The sequence below is a fragment of the Sporothrix schenckii genome (assembly GCF_000961545.1).
Source record: "Sporothrix schenckii 1099-18 chromosome Unknown Cont41, whole genome shotgun sequence".
NCBI lineage: Eukaryota > Fungi > Ascomycota > Sordariomycetes > Ophiostomatales > Ophiostomataceae > Sporothrix > Sporothrix schenckii.
In genome coordinates this window covers 589,477-614,057 of record NW_015971142.1, presented here as the reverse complement: position 1 = coordinate 614,057, position 24,581 = coordinate 589,477, and the positions used below count along the sequence as shown (strand labels likewise).

The following is a 24,581-nucleotide window of genomic DNA, read 5'->3' as shown; positions in this document are numbered from 1 at the left end:
CCTTATGGTAGGGACCCGGGGCTGAACATAAGAGGCTCCCGTCCCCGCGGTCCCGTATTACGAGTAGAATCCAACCGCCCACCGACTTTGCAGCTTCTCTCCATCTCTCTATCCAACATCCGCTCTCACACGTTCGTCGTTTATTCTTTGCCCTTCTTTTTCCAATGCCAAACCTCGAAGGTGTACAGTACGCCGTCACGTTTGATGAACTGTTCAACGAGGACAACGACAAAGAGTACATGGCCTGGTTGGATGCCCTCTTAGAGCCAGCCAGTATCGAGTTTCTTAAGCGCTTTGTTGCCAGCAAGCTGGGCGGTGACCGCGGCTCCGTCCATTATGTGGACATGGCGCGCGGCTCCTTCAACGTGGTGCTCCAGTTTCGCATCGACGACGATCGCGCGCCGGCACGGCTGGCACTGCGCATACCTCAGCGCGGCTTCACGGCCGAGGCGGTGACCGCCGAGCGACTCGAGAACGAGGTCCACTGGATGCAATATATCGAGGAGCAGAGCACGGTCCCCGTCCCACATATCTACAGCTGGGCCGCATCCGGCGATGCCGTCGACCCCCGCATCGGGCCGTACATGCTCATGGACTACGTCGAGGGCCAGTCGCTACACTCGTGTCTCGCGACCTGGGAAGCGTCCGACAACGAAACAGACGCCGTGGAAAAGCGCACGGCCGTCTTTGAGCAGCTGGCCGACATTCTCCTGCAGCTCCGCAGCCACCACGTCGACAAGATCGGGTCGATAACAAGGGTCGACGGGGGTGGATGGGCGGTCACGCGGCGCCCGCTCACCATCGACATGCACATTCAGTTGGTGACGATGCCCGGCTTCTCGACCGATGACTGGCCGACAAGTCCGCTGCTGCACGCCAAGAACTACGTGTCGCTGGCGACGGCGCTGCGCAACCATCAAATGCTATGCCTCCGCAACATCAACATCCCTGGCGCTTGGAACAAGGATGGCTTCTACGACTTCCAGGAGGGCGACGCCATCGACATGCAGCGCGCTCTAAAGACGGCCCGCGGCCGTGTCCTCGCGCGGCGCGCCATGGGCCTGCCGGCGACGGCCGCCCATCTCGTCGACGGCGACGGGAACGACGGCGGCGAGCACGACAAGAAGCCGTTTGTGCTGTTCCACCCGGACCTCAATGCCAGCAACATCCTAGTCGACCTGGACACGGCCCGCATCACGGCTCTGATCGACTTTGAGTACACAAACGCCGTGCCAGCCGCGTTGGCCGACGATCCGCCTGTGTGGCTATCGCATATAAATTTTGTGCACTGCCTCACATTCGGCTTCTTCGCCGAGTGGCAGGCTCGGTACAAGTACAGGCTCGACGCCTTTCTGGCTGTCCTAGAGCGTGTTGAGCAGAAGCAGAAGCAGCAGCAGCAGCAGCAGTCGCCGCTGCCTGTCTCTGAACGGCCCCCTTTGTCTGCAAAGATGCGCGCATCGTGGGAGAAAAAGACATATCTCATCAACCACGCACTGCAACGTGCCGAACTCGCCGACACAATCTATCACGGCCAGCCGGCTCTGTTTCCGGCCGTGGTGGAGGCCATCGATGGCACTGACGACTGGACGCAGGAGGTGTACATGTACGAGGAATACACCAGGTGGCAGATTGACTTATATGAGGCGGATCGCAAGGCGCGCCTTCGAAAGAAACAGCCCGCTGGGACTTGAGCACCCACTGGCTGGCATGCAGGGGCGTCCAACAAGTGCAAGACTTGAATTTCGCTTGGTATGTGGTCTTTGCGTCGTGCTGTAGAAAAGTATCTAGAATTCAAAGTCAAGGGCTTTTTGGGTTTCCTTGGCGTGAATAGACATCAGCAGAGCGATCCTTGTCTGCTCGTCTATACGAACCCCAGTGTTGCTGGCAACCAAGACGCGCCAGGACCCCAGCATTGTCACCAGGCAAGTTGCCAAGATCGGCATGGCCGTAACCACCGTGACTGCTGTTTCCCGGCTGCGCCAATACCACGGCTGGACCTCGCTTCGCGCCGCACTGGGTCAATGATGAGTGGCTAGCAGGATTAGCGTGGTTATGCGGAAGTGATGAGAACGTAGTGGCTAGGTTTTATCTTGAGTGGTAAATACTATCAACTACTAGATGAGGTGACAAAGAGGCTTCGTGTTCTTGATCCTACGTTCAACAAATACCAGTGTTTCCCAATTAATGTGTAGTACTCATCTTTGCGAAGTAAACTCCACCTTCCATCCCTAGCCGCCACAAAGTAACCAGCACACTAACACTACAAAACGATAACGGTGGTCTTCAAACCCGACTACCTCACTCGAAAGATCAGTGCCTAAATGCATAGGTTAGTTTCAAGAACAGCCTTCTATTTAGTTACGGTAACCGTACCGACTGGTAAAGGGCTGCGAACGCTGCCGCAACACGAAGTTCCATAATAACAAGGGTTGGGCATCGACGGGATCAGTGCGAAAAGGAAGAAGGCAAAGACAAGTCACAATCAATACAATTTCTCTACTTAATAATAGCTGGCATTCTGTGACAATTTCCCGAAAGCCCGTATCAGACAAAAACAATAAATATAAAAACCCTCCGTTTTTAATTCTCACGTAATAGTATATCATAAGCCAGTTCTCTCATACTAGGGGGGGTGTTAGGACATCCAAGATGCACTTACTTGCTGTCCTATCTTATCCGGCGCCCTGTGGTAGCTTAGTGTAGTTGATTCTGAACCAATACAGCCACCTTCTACTATCTTATGTCCTGACAGACACCAACCCGGCTTTGTTTCACGTCGTCAAGAGTTAAATACGGCGCAGATGACACACACGAGAATGACACGTGACCAGTTGTCGGGAAGTCGACGTCTTCGTATCATATTATCGGCCTTCACTTCGGAACATCTCGACCTTAAACAACCCATTGTTTTGGCTTGCCATGTGTCAGCTTGCCAGGGCGATGATAATCCCCAGGGAGAGACACTGCCGTGTACGAAGGTCGGTGCGCGCTGGCCCCTAGAGCCAACAGGCCCTAACAACCGTCGACGTCGACACAGCTTCAACAGCACGGAAGCACGTTTGGGCAAGCGCAATCGGAGCTCCTGCAGGTGCGTCGAGCTTTAGGCTGACGCTATTAGCCCGGCCGCGCCTTCCTCTGGCGCAAGTGCTGAGTAGAGATGTGAGAGACGTGAGGGAAGTTGCCTTCGGATACTGTTGGCTCGTCCAAATGAAGAAAGCACTCTCTGCCTAACAGGAGTGCATTGCTCTGCCCCTCACTACGCCAGCGTCCACTTACCCCACTCACTGGCCTCCAATAGCCACTATCTGCCTCTCCGATAGGCCTATCTTCGTAGTATTGGAACCCTCTCTTCGACGTCACCTGCCACTTCACTGTAGCCGTTTCCGTACGAGGATCCAAGATGATATGGTTTCCCATTTAGCATCCTCATTTACAGATTTGCTTCCCTTCTTGCCCGTTTCCTCCACCTCTCCTTTTGCTTTTTGTTTTCCATAGAGTCGAATCCTAACCTCTTCGTTCCTGCTTTTCCAAGCTGTCCACTTCCACCGCACATTCGTTGGCCATTCGCACTTGCCTTCCAGGGACGTGAGCCTAAAGCGCCTGCTGTTTCCGTCACTCACCTGCTATCGTCTCCGCCCTCACGCCCCTTATCGTCTCAAGGGCCTGCCCCACCTTCTCGTCGCAGTGACATCCGTAGGCAGGCAGCCAGGCAGGACTACATGGGAAACAATCACGGCTGAGTTCCTGAACTGTGTACGTTGATTCTTTTATTTTGCTTCCCCGCTTGGCGTTGTTCAAGAAATAGAAGACAGATTGTCTTTCCTTATTCCTCTCTTCACTTGCATTCTCGTCCATTGTTGTTCTTATCGTCCTTCCTCGTGTCGTGCCCGGCAAGGAAGTTTGTTAGTGAATATGACGTGACTTGGCGTCTCTCCAAATACAAGGCTGACACTCGATCTCTCTCCCCTCCTCCTCCCATTCTTGCCGTCGACAACAGCAATGGAAGAGCAAAGTATAGGATATTTTGCTCGTCTAGAACCGGATTCGAATCACCAACTTTCTGGCATTTCATCTCCTCCATCATCACATAACCGTCAAGAGTCGACAGCTGTTGCCGCATCCCAGCCATCACAGACATCGCAGACATTACAAAATTTACAAAATTCACAGTCATCCGAGTCCACTTCCTCTCTCCGATTTCCCAAACCTGAAGGCAGCCATCTCCTGGCTCACTGGGTTACCTCGAGCTCGACGACCGTACCAAACGCAATGCAGTCCTCCGGCGTCTTCGACGAAACAAGCAGCCTGGCTGACTCGGCCTACGAGCTGATCAGCAGCACCGATGGTGAGAGTCAGGACGGGCGGGGTACCGACTCTCTGGCTGCCTCCATCACGAGCTCGTTCAACTTCTACCCTCGGGCTGATGACGTCCTCAGTCTAAATGGCAACGAGACCACAAACGACGAGGAGGACGAGGAGGAGGATGAAGATGAGGAGCACGATGAGGCCTCCTCTGACCGTGGGCATCTTGACCAAAGCAGCGGGTATCTTCCCACGGCGACCCGCAACACGCCTGGCCACAGCCAGCTCTACCACGCCAGCCGGGGCAATGGTGAGGACAACAACGGAGCCCGCCGGTCGTCCCCGGCGGACTCCATCCGTTATGCTGAACAAGCCCTCTGCAATCCATCAACGCAGTCGCTCTCTACGCTCGAGTACGACTCTTCGCACGGGGATATCCGTGGTGGCCGCTCGCCGCTCGACCAATCTATCGAGTTTGACGAAGGCACCGATGTGAAGCCTTACATTGAGAAGGTCTCGGTCAAGCACACAGTTCGCGAGTTTTCGGAGGGCGAGTCCGCCATCATCGCCGCTAACATGGGTATGACGTCCGACGCTCCCAAACGCATGGCTGCTACCGTCTGCCAGACCATGTCCCGCCACTGTCTCTCTACTCGCGAGCCTCTCCGTGTTCTCTACGTTGGAAACGATGGTGCCTATGACGATATCACACACAAGATCTCGTCAGCCCTGCTGGCGTCGGCCCCGCCGCCCGGCAGTCCATCTCTGGGCGCCGAGCGGCGCCACTCATCGACAGCGGGCATTTACAATATCGTGCCCATTTCGGCCTTTGGGTCTGCTAAGGTTCCTGAGATTGACGAAATTCAGCTTATGGGTGTTTCCGAGTATTACATCAAGGTGGACCGATGCGTCAAGGCTGCCGAGATTGTGTCTGAAGGCGAATCATTTCCCGACGATACTGTGTATTCCATCGAATTGGACAGTGGTATGGTGCACTCATCTGTCTTCAACCCCAGCGGGTCAGTCGTGACTCCTGAATGGGCTCTTCCTCATGTCGCTGTTTTCTACGTCTCCGGAAACGATGATGATCAGGCCGAGACTACGAGAAGCGCAGCGTGGGAGTTTATGACACGCCATGCTGTTCCATCCATCTTCGTCTCTCACGCACAGCCCTTCTCGCGGTCTCCATATGCTGGGCGTTGGCAGAACTTCGTCGACCATGCTGCCGTGCATCTGAGTCTCGAATCGCGCGACCCGTCCAAGCCTATGGTTTCCGAGCGTCTGCCCATCGATCTCGGCTCCTTCCTGAACATCGACGCCCGCCAGATGAATAGAAACCTTGCCTACCTTACTGGATTGAAAGACAGCCGGACGAAAGAGAACAAATTCACTGGCAAGTCGGCCGGCACCAACGTTAGTGCTACTTTTCAGGGCTTTGTCAGTGCAGTGGCAGGTTCTCTCTACCTTCTGCGCCAAGGCAGGGACTGCCGTCCTGAAGCACGCCGGGCACTCAGGGAGCTCTACTATCTTGTCTCTGCACGCTTTTGCGGCCTTTTCGCATCGGTTTTGATTACAGTTCTCTTGTCGTCAGCGCTGCTCGTGTATACCGGACCCGGTCTGTTACCTTTCGGCCTTGACACATCGGAGCCATCATCTGGTTTTAACACAATGCTTTCTCGGACGCTTCCTTCCACCGCCACGCAAACTTCATTTACTCCCCACATACCGTTATCCCAGTCAGCTACCGTATCTTCTGTCTGCTCAGCCCCATCTGTTGCACCGACTGTGACAATCAGCTTTGTGACCACAAAGACGGTCGAAGTTCAAGTGTCCAAGCCGACGAGCCTGTCAAGCCAGGTCCTGTTTGGAGGCTACCTGACAGATAACGCGCACAGCCAGCGCAATGCCAAGGGCGTGTCAGATGCCGAGATCAAGAGCACTGGATGCTCCATCCAAGTGTACAGCAGTCACGAGATTATGGTCAAGGTCCCTGCCGCAACAAAGACCAAGTGGCTGGCCAAGGGCGCCATTGATATCGACGTGTGGCAGGGGCAAAAGAAGCTGAAGTCCAAGCTTTTCACGACCGACGAGGGCATCATCATTGAGATTGACAGAAAGGATGCGTTTGGCGTTATGAGCGTCCACATTGTCACTACCCTCCGTCCCAAGATCAACGAAACGTTTGCCGTGGACTTTGGTCAGCTCACGGCCTCCAGACTTCTTGAAGCAGGGTTCAGCCTGTGGCAGGAGTCGGTCCGTGCCGCTACCGACGCGGGCTTAGAAGCTGTTGCGCGGGCCAAAACAGCCTTGTCTACTTACGCTGATGAGCACAGCATGTCGATTCCTTACACAGAAATGGCCCAGGCCGCACTGGGCAACGCATCGCTGGTGGTCGAATCTGCTACTCGCGGCTTCACAGCCTTGAAGGACGATCTCACAGAAAACTATAAGCGCCTTCGTCCGGATGTTTTCTTCATGAAGTCCGCCACAGAAGCTCAATCTCTCGTCAAGAGACTCGTACCGACGACCGACGCTACCGAGCGGCTCCGCGACGACGCCCGCTTTGTTGTTCGGCGTGCTCAGATTGCTTCAAAGCTCTGGTGGCTCCGCATCCAGGGCAAGACAGAGGAGCACGACAGCTACGAAGAAAAGGCCACAAATCACATCCGCAGCATGGAGCTCGACGCGAAGATCAAGCGGACTCTCGCAGATGCCAAAAAGAATCAGCCGAGGGGGGTGACGGCCACGACGCCCAGCATTCCGACTCCATGGTGGTGATCGCAGCAACTATGAAAACATTTGTCCTCTCCTGTCGAATTCGTGCTTGACTTTACGCTTTTTCTCTTTTCGTACTTTATTGTCCTTGTTCTTTCAGTTTTTTTTTCCCGTGCCGGTTCTGAATCGCCACTCTTCATTTTCACAGGTCGCATGTCTTGTCACCCCGATTCCCCCGTTTCCGTTGATTTTTATATCCACTGATGCCTTGGACTTGGAGTTGGGTGGTGGTGTTTTTGTTTTGTCTTGTGCAGAGTCTTTTGACTCGCTTACCTCTTTGTTTTCTTGTCCGTTTGGGTGTTTAAGTACAATTGTACATCTTTAGTGTTATATCTGCTGGCTATCTGGTCAATCCTTCCCGTGCTCCAGTTGCTTTCCATTTAGTAGTTGCCATTTTGACAATCAATATAAATCAAAAAAGGGAAGTGTCAATAATGTGATTGTGCGTCTTCTAAAGTGATTTGAACGAACGTGTGAAGTGATACGGCAAATGTGTATTATGCTTACCGCCTCAATGCGAGCAATATGTAAATGCAGACGGTTAAGAAGAAAGGGTTCTTTTAAAGAGTGTATGCGTCACAAGGCTATATGGAGACCGTTATACAGCTGACGTACAGAATAATCTCTCGCCCGGCGTGTAATGCGGCGCCATACTGACGGCACTCATATGCCGCCGTTCCTTTCTCGGGCGGGCAACGCATATCTCAGCTCTCCCCGCGCATTATTATTTCTGGTCGTAAGTCTATCGCATGTATTTAAGTCGAAGGCGGAAATCCAGATCAACGAGTGAAATACGGCCAAGAACTGCGCATGCTAGTACGCCGTAATTACACAGTATACGAGTCGTCATGTACACATGTTTTATGGAGGACCAATACGAGCAACGTCCATACCAACTTGGTGGGAGAAGCACCTCTCCGTCATGCCTGTTTTAGCGCTTGGAAAAGTCAGATAGACAGGACATAGAATGCAACAAAAGAAAAAGACCCGTTTCCGTTAATTACCAGTTCATTGTCTTTTGACGGCTAGCGGTCCGATTTCGTTCTGAGCCGCCGTCCACTGTGGTTTTGTCTTCTGGTTTTTAGTGGCACTTACTAGAAGGTATTACGGGGTTACCTTGACAAAAAGCTTGCAGGGTGTGTCGATCGTTCGTGATCCTGGGGATCTGCCACTCAACGAATCCAGTCTTAATGGATCCCTATAAGGAAGTACAACATATATGCCACCGACCTAACTTGAGGTGCATTTAACGACAAAATTCGCGATTTTGAGTCGAAATCCAAAACAGCCTGTTTGCAAGATGCTTGTTTTCAGGGAGTAAACGATCAATTTCCTGTATTAACTACGAAGCTGTGCGCCTCAATTTGTCATGCTCCGCGGTCCCGGCATGCGGTGGTGCCTGTTCTGTCATTTGGTGTGGCGCTCGGCCAGCTAAGCCTTGTTTTCTTACGTCTTGCTAATTGCATCTTGAAGAAGGGATGTGACAGACACAGCTCGATGGCATCTCAACGCTGCCAGGAAAAGGGGGCTTGGAAGGGTTGGAGAAGAGAGGGGGGGTGTGAACTGTCCCGTTTCAGATCCTACTGTCACCAGCTCATTGATTGGCATCTTGGGACGAATTGACCAAGGAGGAAGACTGCAAGCAAACTCCCTACGACAGCGCATTTACGCCGTGCCACTGGACATAGAAAAACGCAGAATGCAGGGCCATTGGGCGCTGCCCAAGGATATATCACAACCGGAAGTTCGGTCGAAGAGCAACAAGGCATAAAGGGATGGCAGGGCGGGTTCTGAATTCCAAAGTAGGGACGTCTCGGGGGGCATGGACCGATAAAGGACAGTAATCGTCATCACCCAAGACGCAGAGTATGTGAGGCGTAGGAAGAGGAAGAGTGCATCTGTTGGTTGTGCCTTGGATTATGGACCAGAATGATTAGAGTAATCAGCTGCTGCAAGGGGACGGAGGTCGGCGTAAATTGTCAAGACAAGAGAGGGCTTATTCTGGCTCAACGGCCACAAGTCAGGAGAAAGACGAAAAGGGCGAAAGACAAAAATGACGAAAACGATGAAAAAAAAAAAAATCAAAAGATGAAGGAAGGTAAAGGAAGACAGAAAAGCCCGCTGCATTGCATGGCATGAATGAAGCTGACCAATGATCAAAGACAGATCACAGCCCTTGTCTTGTAAGCCCTCAAGAGGCGTCTTTCTTCATTGGAGGGTTGGCCAAGCCCCTCCCGGGCTCGGGTTTCGTTGTTCGTCTCTCTTGTGCATGTGTGTAGATCGTGAACCATGCCAACCGCTGTATTGCTCTGTCCGTGGTGGCTTTCGTCGTCAACTTTGTGCGGCAATACATCAGTGAAGGCCTTGTTTTTCTTTGGAGACACTGTTGCCTCATCGTTTGCCATCGTTTGTACCTAGCCAGTTGGATGGTAATTGCAATTCGTTTTCTCAGGATGTGAGTATGTGACTTGCTTGTGGACAGGGCGCCGACAAAGACAAGTTGCTCTTTAACAGCCCATGACTCCTGCCTTCTGTCGCCCTTCTGCCGCTGCGTTCCTTGTCGTCATCCCAGCTCCTTCTTACTTCTGGATTGGCGGTTGCTGTTACAGGGCACCTTCTCTTCGTTGGTTCTGGTCGGCCACTTGGATTAGCGCCTTTTATCCCCACACCCCCTAGAACATTGCACCCCTTCTTTCCGTGTTCTGTCCCACAGCGCATCCCACGGAATGGGGAGAGGCGATCGAAGGGGGGGACAAAAGAGCTGGCCAAAGGATCTCTCAGGGATGAAACCCGCTATCTCTGGACCCCAAACCGACAATGTGCTCGAGTTGTTCTGTGCTTTAGCATTTGTGTTGGACATTAAGCTGTTTTTGGCCTGCAACACCGAACAACTTGCAACGTACGCATCGTTCTTGCCCCTTTTCTTCCGCAGTAGCTTCTATCCAAAACAACCGCCCTCAAATGGTATTTTATTTAATTTGTATTTCGCAGTAGGTCGCTCCTGCTACTTTTGATGCTCTTCGGTCTTTGTATTACAAGGTGACCAACTCTTTCTCACGTCGTAAACTACCTTTTGTTCTCGGCCATGGCTCTCCAGTGGGCACATGGACCTCAGATAGGGCTATATAAAATGCCAGTACTGAAAAATCCCTTCATGAAGCAATAGACAAAAGTCACGGCTTGCTTTCCCTTTACAGCAAGGCCTTCATTACTTTGAAAAGGACGTAAAACGAACGAGGTATCTGACAGCGAACGGTATTCTTATAACGGGCGTGCTACAAACCGTCGCTTGAGCTTGCACAGTCCTCTACCGTTTGCTCCTGCCGTCAGACAGTAGGCAACCCCTTTAACGGCTAGCGCCCAGCTCTTGCCCTACTGTGTTCCTAGCACGCCCTGAGCTTTCCCCCAAAACAGCTTTCTGTCCGCTATTTTCCACTCACTCCTGCCGTCACCTTGTTCCTTCTGGAACTTGAAACTCGACCCACATCCTCTTTTTTTCGCCCATCACCTCTCCTTACCCTAGCGACGTATCCCGTCCTGCTTCTCCTTTGCATCCTCGTATCCCCAACACGAAGGTTTTGTTCTTGCATTCTCTCAACCCTCTTTCAACGTATAGCTTTTAGTATTGGTTGTTGTTTTTTTACCACTTTTTTTGCACCTACGCCTCTCGCCCTTTCCATCCTTTTCCAGCGGTCGATTTCGAGATCTTGACGCATCTGGCAACATCCGCCCCCGTCCAAAGAGCCTCCAAAACCACCGTGTCCCTTTGTCGACCATTGACCATCTGCTTACGGAGCGTCGTGAAGGTTGGCAAAGCCAGGAGGGTAACAAAAGAGAACCATCAAGATCCACGATCACAGTCAATGGTATCGAGACCAATCTCGCTGGCGGTAGACTGGCAAAAGTGTGCATCCGCCCATCCAAAAGATCGCTGATCCCTCCATGATCCACCGCCGCCCGCCTTTTCGAACGCGGCTCTCCCACACAACGGTGGTAAACGATTCTCGTCTGTGATTTTGCTGCCGACAACCTCTCGACGCATCCTTCCTTCTATCGCGTCCTTCCGGACGTTTTGCCGTCGTCTTTCACGCGCTCCGGTGTCCCCGGCTTGTCACTCCTTTATTCCCCTAGCCTTGCTTTCGTCGTCGATCTACGAACTGCACGGCCACGACTTCCGACCACGAATCATCCCCTTCTTTTCTTCTCGATCGGCCCGGTGTCTATTTGATTTCCCATCGTCTTTGGGGCCCGCATAGGCATCGCTTCGATCTCATTTTCTGGGCCTGCTGGCACTTTTCCGTCGCCTCTTTAATAAATCACTACGGCAGTCTCAACAACTGGCCTTTGCACACGTTTTAGCAGCCACCTCGTACGAGGACAGCATTGCTCGCGCATGATCATTCGAGTACAATACCTCTACTCGACAACAATACATAATCCATAATGTCAAACTCTCGGTCGGACCTGACACTCAGTAGCTTCCCCCAGCTGGGACAGCAAGCCCGCTCCACGTCGCCGGCCACATCCAACCCCTCCCCCATAGACCCATCTTCCGCATCCTCTTCTGGCCGGTCTCCATTTGGCTTGCCTCCCCCTGGCCTGGGCGGCAACTCCAAGATACCCGCCTCGCGCTCGGGCAATGGGTCCCCATCGCACGACTTGGGGCCCTCCAGCCGCCTCTACTCTAAACGGTAACTCCTTCTTGCCTCGTTGACTTTTGCGTTGACTTACGGCACACCCGTGCATGCACTGTCTGCTTTGTGATCGACGCTTTTTACTGACCGTATTCAGTGCCCGGGAAATTCAAGCCCAGGAAGGAATCCCTGGCATGCCCGTAAACTTATGGGCAGGACCCCCGACAAGTGGCAATTCGACACCTCTCCGCGAGACTATCCCCGAGTCGCCAACAGACGGCTTTCCCGACTTCGCCCAGCTCCCATCCTCGTCCGATTTCCTTCCTTTGCCTGTCGGTCGCCGGGCCCGCGCTGGGACAGTGCCGTCTCGGTTTTCGCCAGGTGGTGCGGGCAATGGCCTCCTCAATCTCTCGGCGGTTGGTACTGCTGCTCCCAAAACGTCCCGTCCGACACCTTCCCAAACTCCCTATAAATCACCCTCTCCAGGCTTGGAGCCAGTGGATGGCGGAAATGGCCAATCGTCGTCTTCTGCACTCCTGTCACGTCTTCGTGCCGGCTCCATGCCACAGCGTGTGCCTTTCGGGCAGACACCGGCGGCTACTTCTCCGTTTGGACCCTCGATCTTTAGCAGCTGGAACCCGACAACCCGTGAGCGCGGGTCTACCCTTGCAAGCATTGCGAGTCTCGGCTCCAATGGCCCTAGCTCGCCCGCCCAGTCGGCATTTTCTCGCGAGGGTCCGGGGGAGAACGACGTCCATATGCGGACATTGGACTACCTGGGCCTGGTCGAGACACCTCAACCACCCCGCGCAACGCTCGCCACCCCGTACATGCCGAACATCGCAGACTTATCTCGGTCCAGCCGATTCCGTTCATACTCCGTTAACAACAAGGACAAGTACGCCGATGACGAAGACGAGGACGATTTCGATGCCAACATAGCTGGGTTTGGGACAGACTATGCGGCCGTGCTGCAAGGACAAATCGATGCAACAAACGCTGCAATCCATAGCCATAACCTGGCAGTGCAGGCCTTTGCAAACCAGGCTGCTAGCCGCCCTCGCGCGAGAACCGCAGGCGTCTTGGACGCTCCTGGGGCACGCGTGCTGCGCGGCTATTTCCCTACACAATCCCGCTTAGACAGCAGCTTAACCGCCTCGGACATCCAATTGCCAGAAGAGAAAGATTTTGACAATGACATGACCACTGCTATGGCAGGTATGGGACTTTCCAACAGCGGCAACAACAACAGCGCGGGTGCTGCCAACAACACAGGTGGCTTCCTGTCACCCGATGAGCCAGGCCTCGAGGGCCCGACGAGTGCCTTGTGGCTAGGAAGCATTCCGACCTCGACCACCACGTCCACCCTGACCGAGATGTTCAAGTCGTACGGCCCTATCTTGTCCGCACGAGTTTTGACTCTGAAGAATTGCGGCTTTGTCAATTTTGAACGCGTCGATAGCGCTGTCGCTGCCAAGGCAAGCCTGAACGGGAAAGAGATCTTCCCTGGGGCTGGGCCTGTGCGAATTAACTTTGCAAAACCACCGTCGTCTTCCAACACCCCTGGTCATGACGGCGTCTATCCTTCTCCAAGCCCTGATCCGTTTGCTGCCGACAACAAGCTGTCTGGTTCGCTGTCTGCTGCACCGGGCTCCACAGCTGGCTCATCCACGCCTGGAGTTTTTCCTGCGGCAAGTGGACCAGCTGGCGCTGAGGGTTCTTCTCCCGGCACTGGAGGATCGACCGTCATTCCGCCTGCGGTGTCATCGCCGGCCGCACTCGGCAAGATTTCGAACGATGTCATGAGAATTGTTGGCCAATTCGGTGCCTCTGACGAGGATACCTACCGCATTTCTTCCATCGTGCAGGAAGCTGTTCAGTTCACCACCTTTATTGACGAAATTCCGCCTGTCCCGGAACCTTCCAGTACCCGTGTCTACGATGCTCCCAAGCTGCGCGACATCCGGAAACGCATCGACAACCAAAGCTATTCCCAGGCAGAGATCGAGCGCATTGCTGTTGAGATGCTTCCCGAGATCGCAGAGCTTTCATCCGATTACCTTGGCAACACAGTTGTGCAGAAGCTGTTTGAGCACTGCTCAGACGACCTTCGCGATGATATGCTGGCGGAAATTGCTCCTCACATAGCAGAGATTGGTGTTCACAAAAACGGTACGTGGGCCGCACAAAAAATTATTGATGTCTGCAAGACGCCCCGCCAAATGGCTCTGATTTCCGAAAACGTGCGTCCCTACACTGTGCCGCTTTTCCTGGACCAGTACGGCAATTATGTTCTCCAAGGCTGCCTCAAGTTCGGTGCACCGTACACCGACTTCATTTTCGAGACGATGATCAGTCGTCTCTGGGAAATCTCCCAAGGCCGTTTCGGCGCACGTGCTATGCGCGCGTGCCTCGAAAGCCACCATGCCACTAAGGATCAGCAACGGATGCTTGCTGCGGTCATTGCCCTAAACAGCGTCCAATTGGCTACCAATGCCAATGGTGCGTTGTTGTTGACGTGGTTCCTTGACACGTGCACCTTCCCCCAACGGCGCACAGTGCTCGCACCTCAGCTTGTCCCCTACCTTGTCCACCTGTGCACCCACAAGGTCGCTTATCTCACGGTGCTCAAGGTTGTGAACCAGAAAACGGAGCCCGAAGCCCGGGATACCATTCTCCAGACCCTCTTCTCTTCGTCCAACGACTCCGTCCTCGAGGCCATCCTCAGCGACAATGCTTGCGGTTCCACATTGATATACAAGGTGATCACGACGCCCTTCTTTGAGGAGTCGTTCCGTGGCCAAATAGTAGAAAGTGTCAAGAATGTCCTCGTTCGCATTAAGGCGCAACCTTCCCAGGGCTACAAGCGCTTGATGGACGAGGTTGGGCTATCTACCAGAAACAGTGGCGGCAGTGGCAGCAGTGGCGGCAACGGTGATCATAGGGGATCCCGCGACCGCGACCACAGCTCCAACAACGAGAAGCAACGGCCCTCATCTAGACAAGCCAATGGCCACCAGCACCAAAACCACCACGGCCAACAGGGCAGCCACCAGCACCAACAACAGCAGCAGTCTCATTCCCACTCGCACCACCAACACCAGTCGCAGCAGCCGGCGTCCCACCAGCAGCAACGCACGCCTCCGCACACGAACCAGGCCGCTTTCAATAGCGGCGGTGCCGGTCCGTACTTTAACGCCTCACCCAATCCCTCTGGCTTTGACGCAGGCTACGGCATGCCGCGTGGTGACAACGGCCCCGTTGCTGATGCGGGTATGCAACCGCCCCCCTTTGGACCGTACAATGGCGGCCCGGCCTCGATGTACGGCATGCAGGGCCAGGCTGGCCCCCCAATCGGGGTCCAGCCGATTCCGTACCAGCAGGGCATGATGGGCGGTCGTGGAGGCAACCCAAACGTTGGCGGTGGGTTCTACCCTCCCCAGATGCAGGCCGGGTTCGGCAGCTTTAATGGATCAGGCGCTCCACCACCAGTTGACGCGTACCGCGGTACCGGCATGCAAAACGGCAGCGGCGCAGTTCAGCCACCTCCTATTGGCGGCTTGGCTGGCCAAGCACCCTATGTGCTTCCTGGGTACAATATGGGAACGCCCTATGGATACGGTGGCCCACCACCGCCATTTGTGCCTGATCAGATGGGCGGCGCAGTTGGCAATGGCAGACGCGGACGTCCGGGACGCAACCCGAACCGCGACATCAGCCCGCGCCAGTTCCACTGATCAATCACCCTCTCTCAGAGGGCGAGTAGTGCTCTCCATATTCGCGCTTTCTCTTCTTCGATATGATCTTTGATTTCTTGGGCCCCGGTTTGGGATTTTTTGGGTTGTCCTCTTTTCTTTTACCTTGATTATCAATTTTATTAAAGCTATCAATGCTCTTAAAATTTGCCCGGTTTTGCCAAACTAGAGTGAAGCTTTGCCGTTTCTCCATTCTTCTTTCGATTCTGAACCTCATTTTTGTCATTTTATTTTCATTTTGGTATTTTCACTTGTTTAAGAATTCAAAAGGGCCTTGTCTGTACTTTTAAAAGTCAAATCTGACACAACTTGATTCGTGGTCGCATCCTTATCTTTTCTTGGTATTGCCCACCCTTTTTCTATTTTGGTCGGCAATGGGTTGAACAGAAGGTTCGGCAAGGGAACAAACGCTTGGCGTGAAGGAAAGGACACGTTCTGCAGATTTATCTCTCTGTACGCAGGTTTTCCTTTTTTTACCATGCCTCTCCGAGTGCTAGGATTTTTTCAAAAAAGGTACGGGAGAGCAACTGCCTCGTGCACATGGTTTGCTTGGATGATTTAGATATAAAATGGTAGCAAGTACATTGTTTTCGGTGTGTTTCGACACTTGGTTCGCCAGGTCGCGTGACGTAATAACTCGAGCGAAAAATTGGAAGCAAATTCACGCTTCCACATATTTCAAAGATTGTTAGACTGCATCACATGTGTAGTTTATCCACTCTACTGACCGTGTTGTTTGCACATATCTACATAATATCACAGTGGGCACGCCCAAATGAGCCAAGTGTAAGGAAAAGGAAATTCGACGACTGGTACAATGCAAGTAAGAAGGTTGGTATTCCATAGCGCTCTGTTGGAGCAGGGACAGTGACCTAGTAACCAGCAGCGATTATAGGATGTAGGTGGAAAGTAAAAGAGTAAACACAAGCTGGGATAATCGCCCCTCCTCCATCTCCAAAGACTTTGCAATTCACTGCTATGCCAAACTTGTCATGGGAAAAGGACTTCCTATGCCCGCGGGGTAAGTAGATAAGGCGATAGTCGGGACGAACGAGCGGTTTCGATGTCGAGCGAATCCGCTTGCTGCCCTTTGTCCGTCCCCTCTTTCTGCATCCTATCTTGCGAGTCCAGAGGCGTGGACAGAATCCCCCGCCAAATATAAACAAAGGAAAATCAGTATCGAAAGGAAAGGAACAGAACAGTCGGGTAAACGTAGGTCGATGTAGTGTTGTCCCAGCCGTTAGCAAAAAAAAAAAAAAAAAGCAAAATGCCCAAAAAGTATGTGTTAGAAGCCCGCCGCCACCCTTTGCCCATAAAAAGAAAATACAGCATGCTTGCCCAATGACGCCCAAAACCTAATGTTATAAAAAAAAAAGTAGTAGGCAAAATAGATGTATGTGAGTCAGAAAAACGATGGTGTCTAGAGTGATCAAACTTTGTTTCGTTGTTGCTTTTCGATTCTGCTGCTTGCCGTAGCGTACGTCGAGTATTTCGTATTTCCTTTTTCCTTGATCATGTGTCAGCAGCGTCGTTGGTCTCGGTGCGGGCTTCGGTGCTCTCTAGACCACCGTCTACCTGCTCGCTCTGCTTATCAAGGCGGTCGGCCATCTTCTCGTTCTCCTTGTTGTCTTCGTCTCCCACAGCGGTTTCCGAGGATGCTGGCACAGGCGTCGGCGGGGATGACGTGCCATTAGTCGTAGCATCGGCGCCTTGCTGGCCTTCGCCCTGCTTGTCCTCCTTGTCCTCCTTGTCCTCCTTCTCCTTGTCGCCGTCTGCCGTGTTCGAAATTGCAACCGTCTCCAGCGTCTTCTCGAGGATAGGCGCTGGCACGGAATCGCCTGCTGCTGGTGGCCGTTTGGCGTTGTTGTGATCGCATAAACGGAAACCGTCAATATCATTCTCGGAGAGTTCGGCCTTGGCTGACGCCGGCAGTGTACCATTTCCGCTGCCGGGGTCGCTGACGCTGTGCTCAACTGGCCAGACAGCAGAGCCTGGCTCATCTTCTGAGGCATTCAGAGGGGTTGTAATTGTCGGAGGATCCTCGTCTTCGTTCTCGCCATTGTCCGAGACGAGGCTCATGACTTCGTTCGTTTCTGGAACGATCTGTTCAGAACCAGGTTCTGGAAGCCCCTCGCCGGCCACCTGTGCATCTTCCATGGCGACTTCCGGGACGTCCTGAGCCTCGTCTGCGCCGGCTTCCCTCGCCTTCAGGTCGTTAACTTGATGGCTTTCTGGCCTCGTTCTTGGATTGGATAACAAGAGGTCGATCCGCGCTCGCATAGCTTGCAAAGCAGCCAGGTCTTCCTGTGTCAAAGCCGAGCCAATTTCAATGTTGAGCGGGCTACCCTGTGCCATCATAGAAATCACAGAGGCATCTGCTTGAGACAAGAGAGCATTGATCAACTCCCCGCTGCGATCCGTTCGCTCCTCCGAGGTATAGAGAGCAGAGAGGTTTTGCGCAGCCTGGGCTTCGTCTATGCGGTGGCGATCAGTAAGAAGGACACGGTTGGGCTCGGCTGCAGGCTCCGCCTTGGGCACGACCTCAATGTCATCGTTGCGAAATTCGGGGCGCTCTTGATAGCGGTGCATCCGCGCACGCCGCTGTTTGCCAGTGTTTTGCTCTCTTCGGATCTGCTCCAGAAAATCGAGTTCCACGCCGCGTGCCCCAATGCGCTGCATACGGCCAAAGGTCTGCACGTGCTTCCACCCGCTCTGGCTGTCCGACGAATCGTCGTCCGAGGTGAACTCGATGAACCCATTGTTGATCATGCCACGAGAGTACGAAGGCTTGACGACGGGGGCGCCCTTGATTTTGCGGAAGCGGTGCGCAGGTCCAAGCTGGCCGGGGAGTTTGGCCAAGATGTCGTCGGTATGTGCCGGGCAGCGCCAGTTCCGCAAGACGGGTGGGTTCGCCATAGGAGGATCCAAGCAATCAATATGCCACCACAGACCACAATAGGCGCAAGGGATGATGGGCCTGTTGTCTTGGGCAGAGCTGTTGCAGATGTGGCACAATACTGGATTGCCATCGTTGTCACGAATCCTGAAAAAGTCGGGTGCCTCATCATAGTTGCGTTTTCTAAAACTTTGGTGTGAGTCGCATGACAGTATAGAACAGAAAATGCACGTGGGCAAAGACTTGGGACCAATGCCAGGTGCCAGGTGCGGGGATTCAACAAACCTTGTTCGACTGGTACCAGTCACGACGATGTCTTCGTACTCGCCCTCAGTTCCCGTTTTCACACCCTCAAAGTAGTTCCGCGTCTCGCTGGGCAGGCTGAAGGCACTGGAATTTCTCTGTTCCATGATATTGAGCAGTGCACCAAAAACGCCCGTGTAGCGCGTCAGGGACGCCGGATTGCGCCGCGCAATGCACACGTTGCAGAACCACTCATCGGGAAGATCACGATCCTCGTGGACGGGCGGATCAACACAGTTGAAATGGAAGGATCGCGTGCAGCCATCGCAGCAGACCAAGTCGCCACTTCCACTACACGACGCGCAATAATCGTCATTGTCGTCCTGAAGAAGAACAAACATGTGTCAGCAATCCAGATCCTTGCCAGCGTTTTCGTGTTCTCGGCCCAGACTACCGGGCAAGAGTTTTAAAAAGGTCGTAGCAGGTAAAGGGGACGATCAGACACCCGCGAGCAATGCCAGGGGTCGTATGTGTTGTTATAATAGGGACAAAGTAAGTCGCAGGAACGACAAAAAGGTAAAGGGTGGGCCGGCGAGAGCAGGAAAAGGGCAGCGAAGGTTTCTTTCCCGGCAAAAGGAAACAACAAAGTTGTGATTTCCGGTCAAGGTGGCTTGCCTGCCTGGCTCTCCTCCCCTCTGTACTCCCTCTCATGTTTCCCGGGATGAAATCCCAGCCAACCATCGGTAAGTGAATAAAAAACCGGGCGTGAGAGGCAGACGAGGAGTACCGCAGAGCAATGGTTGAGAGAGACCAACAGTGGGGCCCCCAATCAGTGGGCATGAAACAGAAGACGCGTTTGGCCATAAGCCCGACAAAATCAGGCATAGGCTATTTGGGCAGGGTTGGAAATGAACATCGGAAATGGGGCGAGCGTAGTCAGGTAGAGAGGCCAAGGACAAAAAAGGCGAGCAGCGCCAGAAAAACAACGAGAGTGCGATGAAAACATCATGAGAAGTCCACAAAATAGGATGCAAAAACGACCATGAACATGATGCAAGCACTCGCGAGATGCACCTACCTGATTACTAGGTGCGCCATTTGCCACGGGACTGCCGCGTTCTCCGCTGGCGCGAGGCACACCAGCAGAAGTGCCAGTCTTTTTCTTCACAGGCCTAAACGAACCGTTAGCAAAAGAATCCCCATCTGCGACGAGATACATTTGCACCCCTAAATAGCCTTCGTCGTGATTGTCGTAGATTGACAAAGTCGATGATGCGACGCTGTCCAGACCAGAGCGTGAGACGCGTGCTGCGCCCAGTCGGTCGTCCTTCACCCCAGCTCATCGCCTCATCGCCACCTTCATTCGGTGAGACGCTCGAGGCGACAAATGATGAAACAGACGCAGCGCGCACCCCAAAAGTCGTCAAAATGGACGTAGAACGATGCAGAACAAAGTACTTACGATGACTTGACGCGAAGTCCGACGCGCGGCTTCTTGGACTTCGGTCCAGGCGTGCCAGCGCGTGAGTTGCCATTCGACCCATTTACCGCGGCGACTTGTTGCGCCGGCACAGGCGTCTGCAGTCGCGTCGACGGCAAGTCGTCGGAGGGAAAGCTACCGCTCCTCGGAGACAGGTCTTCGTCTACCTCATCGAATGCGCGCTTGCGGGCCGACCGCGTCGTGCGCGTGGCCGTCGTGGAAGCGCGCAGCTGCCGTTGTCGTTGCGGCTGTGGCGTCTCCAGCAGCGGCTGGTGACTCGCCGCGTCGGGAACCGAGCCACGTCTGCTCCGTGACGCTGAAGTCGGCCGGGATGAGGACGCCGCACCCGTAGATAGAAGGGTAGCACTTCCCCGTGTGAAGCTTTCAGGGGCAACACCAATACTGTTGGTGACGCCACGTGCCTCGCGTCGCAGTCGGGCCAGACGCTCCTCTCCAGCCTCATCCGACTCGCTCTTACCAAGAGAATTGGGAGCGGCATCGGTGCTGTTCATGGCTGGTGATGGCAGAGCTGCAGTGCTGTTTCTGCTCTTGCCGTTGCCATTTTGCGCGCGTTTCGCGACAGACACGGGGCGCACAGAAATGTGATCCTCGACAGCAGCGGGCATTTCGTCTTTTGCTGATGCTGAAATGGCCGCTGCAGCCGCCGCAGCAGAAGTCCGTTTCGGTTGCTGATGGTGACTGTGTTGTGAACCTGTGGTGTGAGTTTGAGTTTGGGACTGCGGCTGCGATGATGAAGACAGCGGAGAAATTAACGCGGGTAATGGTGTGGGTGACTTTTTTGCGGACGACCTGTTTCGGGTCGCTATTGGCTGTAGGGCTGTTTCTGGTGCTGGCGCTGGCGTGGGCGTGGGCTCTGGTGGTTGTGTTGTGGTAGAGGCTTTGGGGGCAGACAAGCCAGCTCCAGTGAGAGTCCGATTTTTGGGGGGGCGGCCAGCTCCTCGCCTCCTCCCACCTCTGCCTGATCCTGGTCCTCCACGACGGCGATCCGCACCCCCTCCACCTCGCTTGGATTGAGAAACAGATGATTCCTTAGAATCGTCTTCGTGTGTCCTGCTCTTCGCCATGTCAGATTCGTGAACACCGTCTTTCTTTGTCGTCGTACGTTTCACCGTCTCGGCTGTCCACCCAATACTAGTCACGGCACCGCCAGTTGCATCACGCATGACCACGTCGTTGTCCTTGTCACTGATTGTTTCACCGTCGACGTAAAGTCCCCTGGCATTCTTGCTGGGCGGTGAGATGGACAGAGCGGGTGAGAGTGATGATGCCACCGAGTCTGCCCGCAAATGGCGTCGGATTGTTGGAGGTGTAGACGGAGCCGCATCAATCCCTTGAGCGAACGGTGGAGGCGTCGTCATCGTCGCATCCTCTTCGATCTTGGGAACAGGTTGCTTCTTCTGAGCACTGGCGGCTTTCTCGGCAAGAGTTTTGTTCTTGCTGCCCGGGGGTCTACCAGGCCGTCCGCGGGGTGTCTTCGTGGGCGTCTTGGGGGTGGCAGAAGCAGACAAAGCTGCCGGAGTCTTTGATGCCCTTGGCGATTGAAGAGGCGTCTTGACCTTGGCACTACTCTTCTTGGAAGCAGAGGCGGGTTGCTCCGTTTCACGATGGCTGGCGTCCGAAGCCACAGAGGGCTGTGGGGGAGCGAATGTGTGCATGGAAACCGTTGCCGGTGCGGGCGGCGTGACCACAAGTTCGCTGTCCTCGTCCGTAAGCTTCACTCTCTTTCTTGCATGCGCAGTATCGTCCGTCGTGCTGTCAATAATGTTGCCCGAGACGTCGGTCGTGAACTGCGGAAGGTCCATGGTGATGAGGTCGGCGTAGGGAGCCGGAATGGGTTTGTGAGCGGCAATGTTGATGTCGGTCCCTGGCGGGACAAAGTGTTTACAGCCTTTGTTATCCTTCTTTCCTTCTTTCTTCTTCTCGTGGACCATACGAGCAAAGGTGTTGATGGCTTCACGATCGGCAGTCTGCTGAAAAACGTCCTCCACCATGGTCAAAAAGGTCTGGTTTCCCGCCTGCTCGTCGTAGAGGGTCCGCAGAGCCCAGGCAGTAGGATAGCGGAAGTGACGCACCGCTTCTTCAACAGCAAGGTCAACAACCTTATCAGTGACTTCCCTGTTGACTTCCGTAGCGTTGCTGTCAGAGCGTGGTCGCTGTAGCCCGTATGGTGTATTGAGTGGCAAGAAACTAGAGTCGAATCCAGAAGGCTTGCCGCCGTATCCATCGTTGTCCTCGTCCTGTGAGTCAAACGAGTCGCCAACCGAGTCGCCATCCGAGTCACGTACATCGCCTTCCGTGTCTGCTTCTTGACCGTTCTCGGGACGGATCGGAGCAGCTGTGGTTACAGGGGTTAATACTGGGGGAGCCTCTGCTTCGATTTGCGCCTCGGCTTCGGCGGCGACGATACGTTCTGCTTCTGCCTCGGCCGCCTCCTTCTGCTTCAGCGCACGTTGCTCGGCGGCCAGCGATCGTCTGGACTTTGGCCGGCCGACGGGCCGCTTCGCCGATTTTGGTTTCTCGAGCGCTGGTTTCTCAGATTGGACTTCGGCGCTCTCATTGGAATGGACTTGGTCACCTGCGTCAACATCCGCCGTCAGCACAGCATCAGGGCCTCCAGCAGTCTCTTGGTCGCTTTGGTCAGCGTCGTCGGCCGCCTCGTCCGTGGCTTCCTGGCTTTTCCGCCGCTGTTTCTCTTGCTGCCTTGCCGATGCACGCGCCTGGCGTTTTGAGTTTCCGGGAGCAGGACGAAATATGATGCTCCGCCGTGTGCTCGGTGTCGTTGGCGTGATGGGTGTGGAGGGCGCGTTTGGTCCAGACTCTTGGTGTGCATCCTCTCTGTCGGCAACGTCGCTCGTGGCACTTTGAGGGCCTGATCGGGTCGACCGTTTCGGTGCCACGATGATGCGTGTCGGGACGTGCTTTCCAGCGTTTGGCCGCTTCAGGATGATTTTTTTGGAATTCAAAGTGGAGATTGGCTGTCGTTCCTGGGGTTTTGAATCCTCGTCATGCTCCTGGTGCTGCGTCCCGGTCGAATCTTGCTCTTGGGTGTCGGTTTCCACTGTTGGCAGTTCTCTCCGCGCTTCACCGTCGTCGTCGTCATCCGGCCCCTGCTGTCCAGCTCGCCGACCCTGCTGCCCTTGCTGCTCTTTCCGCTTTTGTTGCTGCTTCACGGTTTGGCGGCCCAGGGGCGATCCTTCGTGAAACAGCTTCTCCTCGGGGAGACCGCTGATGCGCTTCGCCACGTTCACAGCCTTTGGCAGTGTGCCTAGAGGTGCCATGCCTTCAAACACACCGTGTCTTTGAAAACCAGCCTCTTCGAAACTGGACTTGCTCTGCACGGGCGGCTCCAGCCAGCGCGCCATCATGGCCCTTTGAGCGTTGGTCACACCATTGTTGCTGCTGCCAGCAGTGGTGCTCGATGTTGGCGTGCTCCCGCTGCCAACCTGGCGGCCAATGCTGCTGCCACTGCCCGCTGCCGCATCCGCCACGCCGCTATGCAGGGGACTGGAGAAGCGCGAGCGTGTCGCCCTCGTGGCCGTGTGCGGCGCTGGCGGCATGGCTAGTTATGAGTGAAGACAAGGAGAGACGCAAGACTCGTGTCGGGCGCCTTTCCCGGACCTCTTTCAGTCCTCCTCAGTCCCAGAATGTCCGCCTCGCTCGCCACCCCCAATTTTCGATCCCAGCCGAACGCAACAGCTTGACAAAATTCGGACGGTCTCGTACGATCTGGCGTTCCTAATTACTGCTTGGGTACCTCTTGGATCTTGAATCAGGCCTCGCGTTGGGTGTAGTGGCACGGGATATGTGTGTTTGATTTTTTGCGTCCGGGCGAAAAGGCTGGAGCAAAGCTTTGGCGGACTGCTCAAACCACGGACGCAGAGACAAGACAATCCAAAACAGTACAGCCGTATATTTCCGTCTCGGAGGTTATCCGTGGCAGCAAAGAGAAAACGAAAATCGGTGGTTGTCGTCGGAGGGAGCAAAAAGAAAGGGAGGCGTGCTGGGAGCTCCTTCCCTCTTTTGCAGCTTGACGCGGCGCTTTGCTCGTCGCTCCTGCTTGTTTCGGCAGCGTCTGCAAAAGAATCAGTAAAGACCGCGTTTTCTCAAACAAGAAGGAAGTAGGAACGAACGCGCAAGCTTTGCATACCAAAGTAAGTCCGTGTGCAGACAACAGCAAGAAGTCGTTGCTTCGATTGCCAGTCGAGGCAGTCGCGTACTCTGCAGCAGTCGTCAGGAAGTTGAGGAGGAAGGTAGAGGAACGACAAGCACGAGAGAAATTGAGCATCCAGGGAGGGGACAGGCCAGCCTAGACGCCTAGACCAGCCTCGACGAGTCCTGGCTCTAGCACTGGTAGCACCAGCTACAGCGAATAACGTGGCGCTCTTACAGGGGACAGAGCGCTGGAAATCGGATCACACTAGTATGTCACTAGTCAGTTATACTGCGTAAGATACGAGTGTTAAGGCTGGCATTAC

General features: G+C 54.3%; 5 protein-coding genes across 5 annotated transcripts; 3 read left to right on the top strand and 2 right to left on the bottom strand.

The window, feature by feature from the left end:
* Positions 1-164: 164 nt before the first annotated feature.
* Positions 165-1,691, top strand: SPSK_07453 (uncharacterized protein; the record flags this gene model as incomplete). Its single annotated transcript, XM_016734115.1, has 1 exon — positions 165-1,691. One exon carries the CDS (start codon positions 165-167, stop codon positions 1,689-1,691), a length of 1,527 nt encoding a protein of 508 aa, XP_016590497.1.
* A 2,308-nt stretch (positions 1,692-3,999) lies between these two features.
* SPSK_06969 (uncharacterized protein) lies at positions 4,000-7,080 on the top strand (the record flags this gene model as incomplete). The annotated part of the gene is made up of 1 exon (XM_016733639.1): positions 4,000-7,080. One exon carries the CDS (start codon positions 4,000-4,002, stop codon positions 7,078-7,080), a length of 3,081 nt encoding a protein of 1,026 aa, XP_016590496.1.
* A 4,440-nt stretch (positions 7,081-11,520) lies between these two features.
* SPSK_06899 (uncharacterized protein) lies at positions 11,521-15,448 on the top strand (the record flags this gene model as incomplete). Its single annotated transcript, XM_016733571.1, has 2 exons — positions 11,521-11,768; positions 11,869-15,448. 2 exons carry the CDS (start codon positions 11,521-11,523, stop codon positions 15,446-15,448), a joined length of 3,828 nt encoding a protein of 1,275 aa, XP_016590495.1.
* A 1,530-nt stretch (positions 15,449-16,978) lies between these two features.
* Positions 16,979-19,006, bottom strand: SPSK_07205 (uncharacterized protein; the record flags this gene model as incomplete). Its single annotated transcript, XM_016733869.1, has 1 exon — positions 16,979-19,006. One exon carries the CDS (start codon positions 19,004-19,006, stop codon positions 16,979-16,981), a length of 2,028 nt encoding a protein of 675 aa, XP_016590494.1.
* A 1,057-nt stretch (positions 19,007-20,063) lies between these two features.
* Positions 20,064-23,663, bottom strand: SPSK_06917 (uncharacterized protein; the record flags this gene model as incomplete). Its single annotated transcript, XM_016733587.1, has 1 exon — positions 20,064-23,663. One exon carries the CDS (start codon positions 23,661-23,663, stop codon positions 20,064-20,066), a length of 3,600 nt encoding a protein of 1,199 aa, XP_016590493.1.
* Positions 23,664-24,581: the final 918 nt, after the last annotated feature.